The sequence below is a fragment of the Notechis scutatus genome, chromosome 2 (assembly GCF_049901735.1).
Source record: "Notechis scutatus isolate UNSWTSFEM ecotype Mainland chromosome 2, rNotScu1.2, whole genome shotgun sequence".
Taxonomy (NCBI): Eukaryota; Metazoa; Chordata; class Lepidosauria; order Squamata; family Elapidae; genus Notechis; species Notechis scutatus.
Window position 1 is genome coordinate 17147577 of NC_142010.1, and position 13384 is coordinate 17160960.

The window sequence follows — 13384 nt, forward strand, 5'->3', positions numbered from 1 at the left end:
ATGCCCACATATATGACACTGAGAAACAACACTGGGATGGTAGAAGGTTCCTGCCCTAAGCGTGGGTTGGATTAGGAAACCTTCGAGGTTCCCTTTCAGCCCTATGATTTAATCTACTTCAAGGATATTACGTGGTGGCTCAGTGGCTAAGACGCTGAGCTTGCCGATCAGAAAGGTCCGCAGTTCGGCAGTTCGAATCCCTAGTGCTGTGTAATGGAGTGAGCTCCCGTTTACTTGTCCCAGTTCTGGACAACCTAGCAGTTCGAAAGCATGTAAAAAATGCAAATAGAAAAATAGGGACCACCTTTGATGGGAAGGTAACAGTGTTCCGTGCTCCTTCGGCATTTAGTCATGCCAGCCACATGAGATGTCTTCGGACAGTGCTGGCTCTTCGGCTTTGTAATGGAGATGAGCACCGCCCCCTAGAACTGGAAACGACTAGCCGAAGAGCCAGCTTTTGAACTGCTAGGTTGGCAGAAGCTGGGACAAGTAACGCGGCGCTAGGGATTCGAACCGCCATACTGCCGACCTTTCTGATCGACAAGCTCAGCGTCTTAGCCACTGGACCACCATGTCCCTATGCACCACATAAACATGACAAAATAAATGAATACAAAATTATGCCGATGCCCACACATATATTATATGACACAGAAAAACAACACTGGGAATGGTAGAAGGCTCCTGCCCTAAGCATGGGGCTGGTCTAGGAGATCTTCGAGGTCCCTTTCAGCCCTATGATTTAGTCTACTCCAAGGATATTACCAAGAGTTGTTGGTGTGTGTGTGTGTGTGTGTGTGTGTGTGTTTACCAACTAACTACAGCTCTTGTAACCACTGATAATTTTATCCTGCTAGTTTGGCCTTGGAGAGATGTAGGCTGGAAATCACCCTGGAGAAGGTTGATGTAGCTGACGGTGTCAGAAGTAGGTCCCATATGTTCTGCTGTAGAAGGCTCTGGGATTAATTTCACCCTTGTGTTTCTGCAGTGCAGTTTGGTTGCCTTGGCAATTGGGATTCTGTCTTGCCCTCCCTTCCCGGCCCATCCTCCTCCTCCTCCTCCTCCTCCTCCTCCTCCTCCTCCTCCTCCTCCTCCTCCTCCTCCTCCTCCTCCTCCTCCTCCTCCTTATAGGTGACTGCTGATGCCCAACCCACCAAGATACATTTCACAAGTTGCATCTCATTCTTGTCTCTTCACACTGAGGGCCCCGGAGGAGTGGATTGATTTGGTCTAAAAGGAAAAGGAATTATTTTTACAGCGGTAGATACATAGTGGGTAACCTTAATGCCATCTTCTCCTTCAGTAGAAGCTCTGTGTGAAGAGATCTGAAGTGGGTACCACTTCATGTGAGAAACACGATGCTTTGTTTTCTGAATGGCTTTTTGGGCTGAACAGCCCTAAGCAGGCACAGAATAAAATGCCCTTCCCTGTTGGCAAGACATATTTCCTGAAAATGCTTCTGAATCTCATGTCAAAACCAAAATGTCAAAATGACCTTTCTATCAGCACATTTTTAGAAAAATTACAGTTGCCAATCCATCCAACCATCTGTTTTCCTGTCAATCAAGCCATCCCTCTATATCTCAGTGATTCTCAACTTTAGCCATTTTTAAGATATGTGGACCTGAACTCCCAGAATTCCCCAGACAGCATAGGGAATTCTGGGAATTGAAGTCCACATATCTTCAAATTGCCAAGATTAAGAAACTGATTTCACTAGCCACCAAGTGGGACATCTATCCAGCTATCTACTGCTTCCATCAATTCTACCATCTAGAATAGAATAGAATAGAATAGAATAGAATAGAATAGAATAGAATAGAATAGAATAGAATAGAATAACAGAGTTGGAAGGGACCTTGGAGGTCTTCTAGTCCAACCCCCTGCCTAGGCAGGAAACCCTACACCACTTCAGACAAATGGATATCCAACATCTTCTTAAAAACTTCCAGTGTTGGAGCATTCACAACTTCCGGAGGCAACTCATTCCACTGAATAATTGTTGTAACTGTCAGGAAATGTCTCCTTAGTTCTAGGTTGCTTCTCTCCTTGATTAGTTTCCACCCATTGCTTCTTGTCCTGCCCTCAGGGGCTTTGGAGAATAGCTTGACTCCCTCTTCTTTGTGGCAGCCCTTGAGATATTGGAACACTGCTGTCATGTCTCCCCTAGTCCTTCTTTTCATCAGGCTAGACATAACCAGTTCCTGCAACCGTTCTTCATATGTTTTAGCCTCCAGCCCCCGAATCATCTTGCTTGCTCTTCTCTGCACTCTTTCTAGAGTCGTGATGAACCTATGGCACGCGTGAAACAGGTGGCATACAGAGCCATTTGTGTCGGCACGCAAGCTGCAGGCAAACTTACCTCACTGCGCATGTGCGTGTCTCACAGCTGATTTTCGGCCAGTTTGAGGCCTTTTTTGACCTCCCAGAGGCTTGAGGAAGGCTTCGGCAGGCATTGCAGGCCGAAAACTAGCCCCATTTCGTCACTTCCTATTTTTCCGAAAATACCGGAAATGATGAAACGGGGCTAGTTTTCGGCCTGCAAAGCCTGCCGAAGCCTCTGGGAGGTCGAAAAAGGCCTCAAACCGGCCGAAAATCAGCTGTGAGGTGCACTGCAGGTAAGGGGGCGGTGGGTGGGGATTGTCATGTATGCATAGGGAGTGTGGAGGGCGCACACATTGCCTTCTGGGTGCGGGCACGCGCATGCGAGCGTGCAAGCGCACGCACAATTTTTGGCACAGGAGCCCAGAAAGGTTAGCCACCACTGTTCTACAGTCTCCACATCTTTTTTACATCGTGGCGAAACAAAACTGAACACAGTACTCCAAATGGAAGATCTACATTGGCCACTTTATGCATACTACAGGTAGTCCTGAACTTACAACAGTCAGTTTAGTGACTGTTCAAAGTCACAACGGCACTGAAAAAAGTGACTTATGACCAGTGTTCACACTGAGGGCCGTCCTAAGCATCCCCATGATCACGTGATTTACATTTGGATGCTTGACAACTGACTTGTTTATGATGGTTGCAGTGTTCTTGTGGACATGTTATCATTTTGGGGTGACCTTGTGATGAGCAAAGTCAATGGGGAAACCAGATTCACGTAACAACCGCGTTACTAATTGAACAACTACAGTGATCCACTTAACAACTGTGAGGAGAAAAATCATAAAATGGGGCAGAACCCACTTGACAAATTTCTCACTTAGTGACATAAATGTTGGCCTCAATTATGGTCATATGTTGAGGACTATCTGTACACAATCGTGCCCAGGAAGAGGATGGGTGTATGTTATCATTTGTCCATCCAAAGTGATATAAAGCAGAATGCTGTGGGATTTCAGGATTATAGGAAGCAAGTAAGTCCTCTTGAAATGTGTTGTCCCTACCCGGGGTGGTGTTCAAATTTTTTTACTACCGGTTCTGTGGGCATGGCTTGGTGAGCATAGCTTGGTGGGTGTGGAAGGGGAAAGTTACTGCAAAATCCCATTCCCTCCCCAACACACTAACCTGCTTTCCAGCTCCGTTCTCCTGTGCAGGGCAACAAAAGAAAACCCAGCCAATCAGCTGGGACTTGGGAGGCAGAGAAGAGATGGGGGCGGGGCCAGTCAGAGGTAATATTTGCTGGTTCTCCGAACTACTCAAAATTTCCACTACCAGTTCTCCAGAACTGGCCAGAACCGGCTGAATACCACCACTGGTCCCTACTCTAAAAGTCTCCCGTATTTTGGGAAGAATGGCATTGTGGAAGTATGTCCTGAGTAGATAACCATCAGGAGAAACCTGCCCATTTCTCAAATAGGAGGCCAGTCAAGCATGGCTGGAGGAAAAGAGCCATTTAGAGAACCAAGTGGTGACTTTCTTCCCTGCCCCAGTTTTTTCTTTCTCTCTCCCCCGCCCCCCCGGCTTCTTCACCCCCTATACCCCCATCCTTTTTATTTTCTAAAACTGCTTATGTTACGTTTCAGGAAATAAAAATGGGATACTTGGTTGAATACTTCCTTGGATATATTTTGATTTGATTTATGATTTATGCTATTTCTGTAGCTGCCCATCTCAACCAATGGTTGTGGTTAGGGTAGGATTCCAAACCTATAAAAACAATTTAAAACCATAAGAACATTTAAAACAGTGAAAAACATCCGAAATAATGCAAGCAGCCAAGAGAAATAACAAGCTAACAGTAAAGCCAATAAATGGGACTCACTCAGGTACACTGCCAAGTTTTTTAAGCTTTTCGAAAGGCCAGCAGGGTTGAGGATTTTGCTTTGGGCAGGCAGCCTTCCTTTTCCATTTTGGTTTCAGATTCACTTAATTGTTACATAACCTTAAAAGCAGCAGTATGCCAAGGGGAATGCCAGCTGCTAGATTAGTGTCCATAAGCCAGAGGTGGTATTCAGCAACTTCTGACCAGTTCTGGAGAACCAGTAGTGGAAATTTTGAGTAGTTCAGAGGACCAGCAAATGCCACCTCTGACTGGCCCTGCCCCCATCTATTCTCTGCCTCCCGAGTCCCAGCTGATTGGCTGGGTTTTCTTTTGTTGCCCTGCACAGGAGAACGGAGCTGGAAAGCAGGTTAGTGTGTTGGGGAGGGAATGGGATTTTGCAGTATCCTTCCCCTACCATGCCACACCCACCAAGCCACGCCCACAGAACTGGTAGTAAAAATATTTGAATCCCACCACTGCCATAAGCATTGTGTAGAGTGTCGTGCCCAGTGGTGGGATTCAATTTTTTTTACTACCGGTTCTGTGGGCGTGGCTTGGTGGGTGTGGCAGGAGAAGGATACTGTAAAATCTCCAGTCAGAGTTCTCCAAACTACTCAAAATTTCCGCTACTGATTCTCCAGAACTGGTGAGAACCTGCTGAATACCACCTTTGGTTGCGTCCCTCACACAAAGGAGGGAAATGGGTTTAAGTCAGTGGTGGGATTCAAATTTTTTTACTACCAGTTCTGTGGGCATGGCTTGGTGGGTGTAGCAGGGGAAGGATTCTGCAAAATCTCCAGTCAGAGGTGGTATTTGCTGGTTTTTCTGAATTACTCAAAATTTCCACTACCGTTTCTCTAGAACTGGTCAGAACATGCTGAATACCACCTCTGGTTTAAGTGCAGTGCTGTTGGACCAATGAAGGCATTTTTCCTCCATCTTAGATTTCACAAACCTAGTTTCCCAGATTGCATATGTACCAGAGGTGGTATTCAGCAGGTTCTGACCAGATCTGGAGAACCAGTAGCAGAAATTTTGAGTATTTCGGAGAACCGGCAAACACCACCTCTGACTGGAGATTTTACAGTATCCTTCTCCTGCCACGCCCACCAAGCCACGCCCACAGAACCAGTAGTAAAAAAAATAATGAATCCCACCAGTGATATGTAGGTTTGCTTGAAAAATGCATGTGCCATGTCTGGGCCTATATTGGAAATACCCACAGAGAATGTATTATCCTTTTGGGTGGTAGGTCCCAGAGTTGATTTCTGTCTGCCGTGATCAATATGCTCTCACTTAAGTGGGTCTGCATTGGACATCCAAAATGCCCAGAGGCCTACAGCTGCGTGATCATAACCCCACCTCCATATTGATGTATACATGAAAGGAGGTTTTGATCACCTCATTGTGAACGCCATCTTGATTTTTGCAAATGGCAATAAATGTCGCCTGTTTGTCAAGCACTGGAAGAAGTGGGTTGGGGGGGGGGAGACAACTATGAGAACTTTGAATCAGGGTTCAAAGTAACCCCCCTCCCCCAGTAGGTCTGTTTGAACTTCAAAGGATTTTAAATCAAGGACTACATAACAGTGTTTCTCAGCCTTTGGCAACTTGAAAACATGTGGACTTCAACTCCCAGAATTCCCCCAGCTAGCCATGGTGACTGTGGGATTCTGGGAGATGAAGTCCACCCATGTTAAGTTGCCCAGGCTGAGAAATACTGCACTATAGGAATCATGGGAGTGTTTGTAGAGCTAGAATTGTAGGATCTAACCTATTGTGAGTCCAAGCTTCCATTCTGGGTTCCTTGCAGCTCTGGAAAGGTGTGTGTGTGTGTGTATTTTAAAACACTCATTTTAAAATATTCCTCCAAAACTGAAATCTCTTGGACTGTTAAGCATAGAGGATAGAAGCGGAGAAAACAAAAGGAAGGCCGCATTTGCAATGAAGGAAACTCACTGATGTTTTCAAAAGCAGAAGCGCACCCGATCCATGAAAATTAAATTAAAAAGTGCTTATGTGGGGGAGAAAGAGATGAGTCATTGATAAAATTAGAACAGCCCCAGCATCACTGTGGCATGAGGATGCAACAAAAGAATAATGGATCAAGTTAAAGGTCGTTCATGTGATTGCATTTTTTTTCTTGTTAGAGGCGGATTGGAACGTCCAAGTTCATGCACTGTAGATATATATAGAGAAGGGCTTAGAAAAACAGCATCCAAAATCACACAACATTCTAGCATTCTTGCCTTATTCAGGGACGAGATTCAGTCTGGAATGGGATATTATTTGGAAGGGAGGGAGAAAAGCTTCTTCTCCATCAATGGTCTGAATCAGAGGTGGTATTCAGCAGGTTCTCACCAGTTCTGGAGAACCGGTAGCAGAATTTTTGAGTAGTTCAGAGAACTGGCAAATCCTACCTCTGACTGGAGATTTTACAGGATCCTTCCCCTGCCACACCCACCAAGCCATAACCACAGAACCGGTAGTAAAAAAAAAATTGAATCCCACCACTGGTCTGAATCACCAGTAGGCTGTTTCATCAGAAGGGCTATCAGTAGGACAGGGGTGTTGAACTCAATTTCATTAAGGCTGCATCAGGGTTGTGCTTGACCTTGGGTGCCAGGGTAAGCGTGACCAGGGTAGGCATGTTCAGTTCAACGTCACTCAATTGTTAAATTGTCCCCTGGTGAATTGTCCCATGGCAAGTTGGCTGTGGCAAGTTATCCCACGGTGAATTAGTCATGGCGAGTTGGCAGTGATGAGTTGGCTGTGGCGAGTTATTCCACAGCGAGTTAGCCATGGTGAGTTAGCTATGGTGAGTTGGCCATGGCGAATTGGCTGTAGTGAGTTGGCCCATGGCAAATTGGCTGTGGTGAATTATCCCATGGTGAATTAGTCATTTTGAGTTGGCAGTGATGAGTTGGCTGTGGCGAGTTATTCCACAGTTAGCTATGGTGAGTTGGCCATGCGAGGTAGTGAGTTGGCCCATGGCAAATTGGCTGTGGTGAATTATCCCATGTGAATTAGTCATTTGAGTTGGCAGTGATGAGTTGGCTGTGGAGTTATTCCACAGCAGTTAGCTGTGAGTTAGCTATGGTGAGTTGGCCATGGAGAATTGGCTGTAGTGGTGGCCCATGGTGAATTATCCCACGGTGAATTAGTCATGGCGAGTTGGCAGTGATGAGTTGGCTGTGGCGAGTTATTCCACAGCGTGTTAGCCATAATGAGTTAGCTATGGTGAGTTGGCCATGGAGAATTGGCTGTAGTGAGTTGGCCCATGGCAAGTTGGCTGTGGTGAATTATCCCATGGTGAATTAGTCATGGCGAGTTGGCTGTGGCAAGTTATCCCGCAGCGAGTTAGCCATGGTGAGTTAGCCATGGCGAGTTGGCCATCGCGAGTTGGCTGTGGGTGAGTTGGCCGCGGCAAGTTGGCTATGGCAAGTTGTCCTATTTTGCATTATTGTGATTTCTGACACTCTCTGCCAGCTTCCCTTGAACAATTATCGATTATCGTTTGCCACTGCAATTCTTCCATCATGCTGCACTGTCTTTCTCTCAAAGGATGACCCAATGGGCCATTGGTTGTCTAGTAATAACTAAGGGGCAGGAAGCCATTTGATGGAAGCCTCTGTTTAATATTGCGTGGAATCAAAAGTACATTCCATTCATATTTTCTTCAGAGACTGATTAGATGACTGAAGCTTCTGCCATGCAAAAATCTAATTGGAGAGCATGATTGGTGACTCTTGGCTATGGATGGGTTTCATTGGATGATACACCCAGAGGCGTGGGGGGAAATGTAGGATCAAGGGTGACAGTGAATTACGTATTACGCCCAGGCAAATGCCGACATGTTAACTTCTAATAAATCCTTTGAAGTTTTGGGAGTGTGGCTTGAGGCTCATGATTTAATTGGAGTAACTGACGGAATCCTGACATTTGTCTGAAGAGGTATTAAGAATGAGAACACCTAAGGAAAGTTAAGGTTAAGTGCTCCAGCCATAACAAGTGTCTCTGTCTTTCTGCCTCCTTCCCCATTTCATGTCTGTCATTTTTACAGATCAGCTGTGTCAGAAAGGTCTTGGAGGAGCTAAAACTTCGTGTGGTGGAAGTTACAGATGAGGGAGCCACCCTGGATGGAAGCGATGTGCTCTTTACAGGTGAGTTGGCTTTTTATCCTTCAGAATAAGAAGACAGAACATAGAATAAAAGAGTTGGAAGGGTCCTTGGAGATCATCTAGTCCAACCGCCTGTTCACCCTATATCATTCCGGACAAATGAGAGCCAGTGAAGAAAGATCTGATGTTGCAGAACCCAAAATAGCTTGATATTTTAAAGCAGAAGTGAACAATTATTTGAGATGCAGAAGTTGCCTTTTGTTTTGGGGGGAAAATTTATTCATTATTCATTCATTCAATTGATGAACTTTATTTAAGTTCATAGGATGCAGTGAGTCATTCTAATCTGGTAATTTCTGGGATTTCTTGATGTTCTCTGAGCTTGACAATTTTCTTCCAGGTGTTTCATTACCAGGTTTGATAACATCAGTGCAATGTTAATGAAGCATTTGCAGGAAAACAACCAGAGAACACCAAAGTGCCGGCAGTTTAATCCTGAGCTGCATATATATTCTCTACTATTGAAATTTGATAACATATATGAATAGGATCTGGCTTGACCAGGTTTTTTTTTTATTAAATTGGAGAGGTAGTTCTTAAAAATGTTAAAACTACATTAGTTTTTCTGGGCTTCCTTCCTAAAACAAGATGGGAACTAACACTATTGAATTTTGATAGTGTAAGAAAGCATTTCAGGGATTACAAAATAGAGGGCTGGAGGAGGCCAGGTGCAACGCTGAGGCTGCAAATTAACTCACCCTAATATTAACAGCTGGGTGACCTTGGGCCTTTCATTTTCTCTCAACCCTAAGAAGGCCAAACCACTTCTGAAAAACTTTGCCAAGAAAACTGCAGGGACTCGTCCTAGCAGCCTCTTAAGAATCAGATGCCATTGAACAGAAGGAAAAACCCTCCCGCATCAACAGCATGCTTGAGGATTGAACATTTGTTCAAATAAAGTCCTCTTTATTATATATCATAATCCTACCTATTAAGATTTTTCTTCCAGTGAAATGTGATGCTTAGTTTTTGGTTGGATTTGAGCTGTACAGGTAGTTCTCAACTTACAACAGTTCATTTAGTGACTGTCCAAAATTACAACGGCACTGAAAAAAAAGTGACTTACGGCTGTTTTACGTAGTTAACAACCTAACATCCCCATGATTGTAGCTTAACAAATGTCTCACTTAGCAAGATAAATTTTGGGCTCAGTTTGTGGTCGTAAGTCGAGGACTGCCTGAAGGTTTCTTCAATCTGCAGAGAGCTTCTTAAGAGCTGATGATCCTGTTCTCCACCTTCCTTTTCTCTTCCACAGGTAGAGAATTCTTTGTGGGTATTTCCAAATGGACCAATCACAGAGGAGCAGAGATGGTAGCTGATGCTTTTAGAGTGAGTTGACTTTCATAGAATAGGTCATCCGCCTAACTCAAAGATATATTTATACACGGATGCTGGTATACCCTGGATACTGTTCTCGGTTTTTCTTCTCCTGTAGATTTATATTCTATTTCTATTTATATTCTATATTGAACAGGGCCAATTTTGAGGTTGTCAGGGGAAGAAACTGATTACGAGCATAGCTGCACTTACTGTGTCCCCCCTCCCAAAATAAGACCCTGTCGTATATTTTTTTGTCACCAAAAAAAGGCACCAGGTCTTATTTTCGTGGATGCCATCCACTGACTAACCTCATTTGCGTGCGTCACCCCCAGCCTCCTTTTTGCTGTTAGAGGCCTTTAGGAATTTCTGCAGCTGGCAAGGCTTTCCCCAATGCTTCTGCAGCCGATAACAGAACTCTGGATCGATCCAGAGCTTCGTTATCAGATACAGAGGATTTCACGAAAGCCTTGTCAGCCTTGATGGCTGCAGAAGAAATGGGCTGGCAAGGCAGGTGTCGGGGTGTGTGAAGCCTGGCTACAACTGTCAAAAGGTAGGTAATAGGGCAGTTCCACCCCCCTCATCCCCACCCTACTTTAATTTTTACCAGTGTATTCTGGATTGCCGGGATCTTAATTAGGGCTTATTTGGGGGTTAGGGCTTATATTGGGCGCACATGTAAAAATCAAGCTAGGACTTATACTTCCAGGATAGGTCGTATTTTCGGGGAAACTGTAATAACAATTGAACAGACAGCACACCACAAAATTCTCACTTTTAGGTTTCAGAGGTTTATTAGAATTTAAACATAAACCACTTACATTAATCACATTGCAATGAGGGTGAGTTGGACAAGCTGTCAAAAGGGACGGCTTGAGGCCAATTGGCAACTTCCCATTATTCAACATTTCGTTATATACCTTAAAACCACAAAATCACATGACTTTCAGGATTCTGCCAGCTTGTCCTAGCAAGAGGGCCAGTTGTCCATTCCTCCAACCTAAATGTTACAACGTGGTTATTTTTTTACATGTACAGTATTTTAAATGCACACTTCCTCTTTGCCTACAACATTTTGCAAGCTAAGCAACTGCCAGTATTGCAAAGCACCATTTTGACATGCTTAAAGGTCACAATTTCAGCAACCAGATTAACACTGATTTTATTTCAGGCCCTTCATATATTATACATGATAGTGCAAGTAAGTAGGCCTTTATTTAAAAACAAAGGTGTACATTCATATATTTTTTTGCCTTACAAGAGAATAGCATGATGTAGAAACAATAACGACAGTAAGAACATAATATCTCAAAAGATACCCGAAAGGTACTTTCTTGTTTTTTTTCCCCTTGAAAACATTTAGCTTCTCATCCCAAAAACTTATTCGCTTCTTGTATGAGAAGTGAAATTTTAAAAAAACAAACAAACAAGAAACTTATTGTGCCTTTTGGAAAGCACCTTTGAGAAAACCGTAACCGGCATGATTGAGAATCTCCCATACATTACTTTTCCAAATTGGGATTTTTTTTTCACTTTAAGGGGAATTTTTTCTCCCAGAGAGATCCTGTTAAAATGTCCGCAGTAGGGGATTCTGACACGTGTTTTAAGCAGCCTTTCTCAACCCAATAACCCATTGCAGAATGCAGTGCTCTTTAACCCAACCACGTTAATTGAGAATAATAAGGATGCTAGTCCAAAATGGATGGCAGTCAGGTAGCAAATACCTCACAGAGGAGTGCAAAATTCAGTGTTTGCTGTTAGCTTTGAACACTTTAGAACTTCAGGAATTACAGTCCAGCGCATATATAGCTAGACAACGATGATGTCCGTCTCTGTCTATGTTTCCATCCCCCAAAGAAGGGGGCTCTCAATTCACCCTCTAGATCTGGAACACAGTCTTGGTGGCTTAAAGATTTGTGGACTTCAACTCCCAGAATGCCCCTCTAGAATGGTGTTTCATGGCCTTGGCGGCTTAAGGATATGTGGACTTCAACTCCCAGAATTCCCTTGCCAGCCAAGGACTTCATCCCCATCGGAGGTATGCTATATGATTGACATGTGAAGGATTTCTGGTCTGAATCAGATGCTGTGGGTCCAGAGTTCCCTGGAAGTAACCTTACCTAAAGTGATCCGTGCTTGAAATGATTCAACGTTTTTGTACTTCTTTACTTCTTTAATTCCTGTTTCAGAATCTACCTGAACCTACCAGGAGATACCTGAGTTCAACTGAATTCAGATATCTCTCACTTCTGATATTTGTGCTTGTGAAGAAATTGGTTTTGTTGATTCGACATATTTGGTGTTATAGGGATGGCTAGTTATATACTAATGCGTAAAATCAAGAAGTTGAGGTTGGAATGTGTTTATCTTGTACAGTGCTAAGAAGAGTTGGAAGTCAATGCTCCCTTTTCTTTCTTTTTCTCTTTCCCCTTCTGTCTCACACCTCCTTTTCCCCGCTCCCTTTCCCTCCCTTAATTTCCTATTTTCTCCTTTTCTTCTTTGTCGTTTATATAAAAAAATAAAAATGATAAATGGAGGAATTCCGATATCTCATGGGTTTTCAAGGTGAGCCATTTGGTGATGGGCATTGAAACCCAATAGTTCTCAGCGGGCCTCAAATTGTGAAGTGTGATTTATATATACTTTTCAAGTGAAGCGTGATTCATATATACTGTTCTAGTGAGGTTAAGGCAGGGGTCTGCAATCTTAAACACTCAAAGAGCCATTTGGACCCATTTCCCACAGAAAAGAAAACACCGGGAGCCAATAATTTAACAACGGGTGTGATTGGGTGGGCGTGGCCAACTCAACGTCACTCACTTCCACCCAGTCACCTCCTGCTCTGGAATATGGAGCGAGTCTCCATCCCCTGTCATCACCCTTACCTTCTCAGGCCAGGCGAGGAGTAATGGGGAGGGGAGTGGCCAGCCAGTGGTGGGATCAGCCGACAGGGAGCCGCAACAGAGGGCCTAAAGAGCTGCATGTGGCTCCAGAGCCGCAGGTTGCAGACCCCTGGGTTAAGGGTAAAATCACGTCCTTGATAGGAGATAGGAAAGAGAAGAGATGTTCTTACATATGGTTCGGGGGGCTCTGCAGCAGCTCAAGCAGTGTTCTCTTCCTGCAGGATTTTGCTGTGTCTACCGTTCCTGTCTCAGGCACATTGCATCTCCGCAGCTTCTGCAGCATGGCGGGACCTGACACCGTTGTCATTGGCAGCAGTGAAGTGGCCAAGAAAGCCATGAAGGTAATTCCTGGATCCCCACAAGATCTTTTCCTTAAAGTGCCTCCAGGCAGTGGTGGGATTCAACTCGTGTAACAACCGGTTCTGGTGAGTGCATGCTTTACGCACGTGTGCCGTGTTTCAAAACCACCCATTTTCAGCTCTAATATTTACTTTTCTACTGCAGCCCCGGTGAGTAAAACAGCTGAGGCACAGCAATTTGTGCTGCGTGAATCAGCTAAGCTGCAAAACACAAATAAAGGACAGACTAGGGCCAGGGGCAGATGGGCAGGGCCAAATGAACACCGGAACTACCGGTTCACTTGAACTGGGCCGAACCGGGACAACCCTACCCCTGCCTTCAAGTTCTTGGATCGATCTTCTCCTTCTTCCATTCATCCCAGTCCCCAAAATGTCCTTGCCCAATAGCCATCAATGCTGGCCGTTGTAGAGGAC

The 13384-nt window shown here is 44.4% G+C and overlaps 1 protein-coding gene across 1 annotated transcript in view; it reads left to right on the forward strand.

The window, feature by feature from the left end:
- DDAH2 (DDAH family member 2, ADMA-independent) overlaps positions 1 to 13384 on the forward strand; it is a 50818-nt gene that overhangs the window by 26479 nt on the left and 10955 nt on the right. The window contains exons 3-5 of the mRNA XM_026685438.2: positions 8274 to 8373; positions 9647 to 9720; positions 12833 to 12952. Coding sequence (XP_026541223.1) covers positions 8274 to 8373; positions 9647 to 9720; positions 12833 to 12952 — 294 coding nt within the window. The remainder of the gene's footprint in view (positions 1 to 8273; positions 8374 to 9646; positions 9721 to 12832; positions 12953 to 13384) is intronic.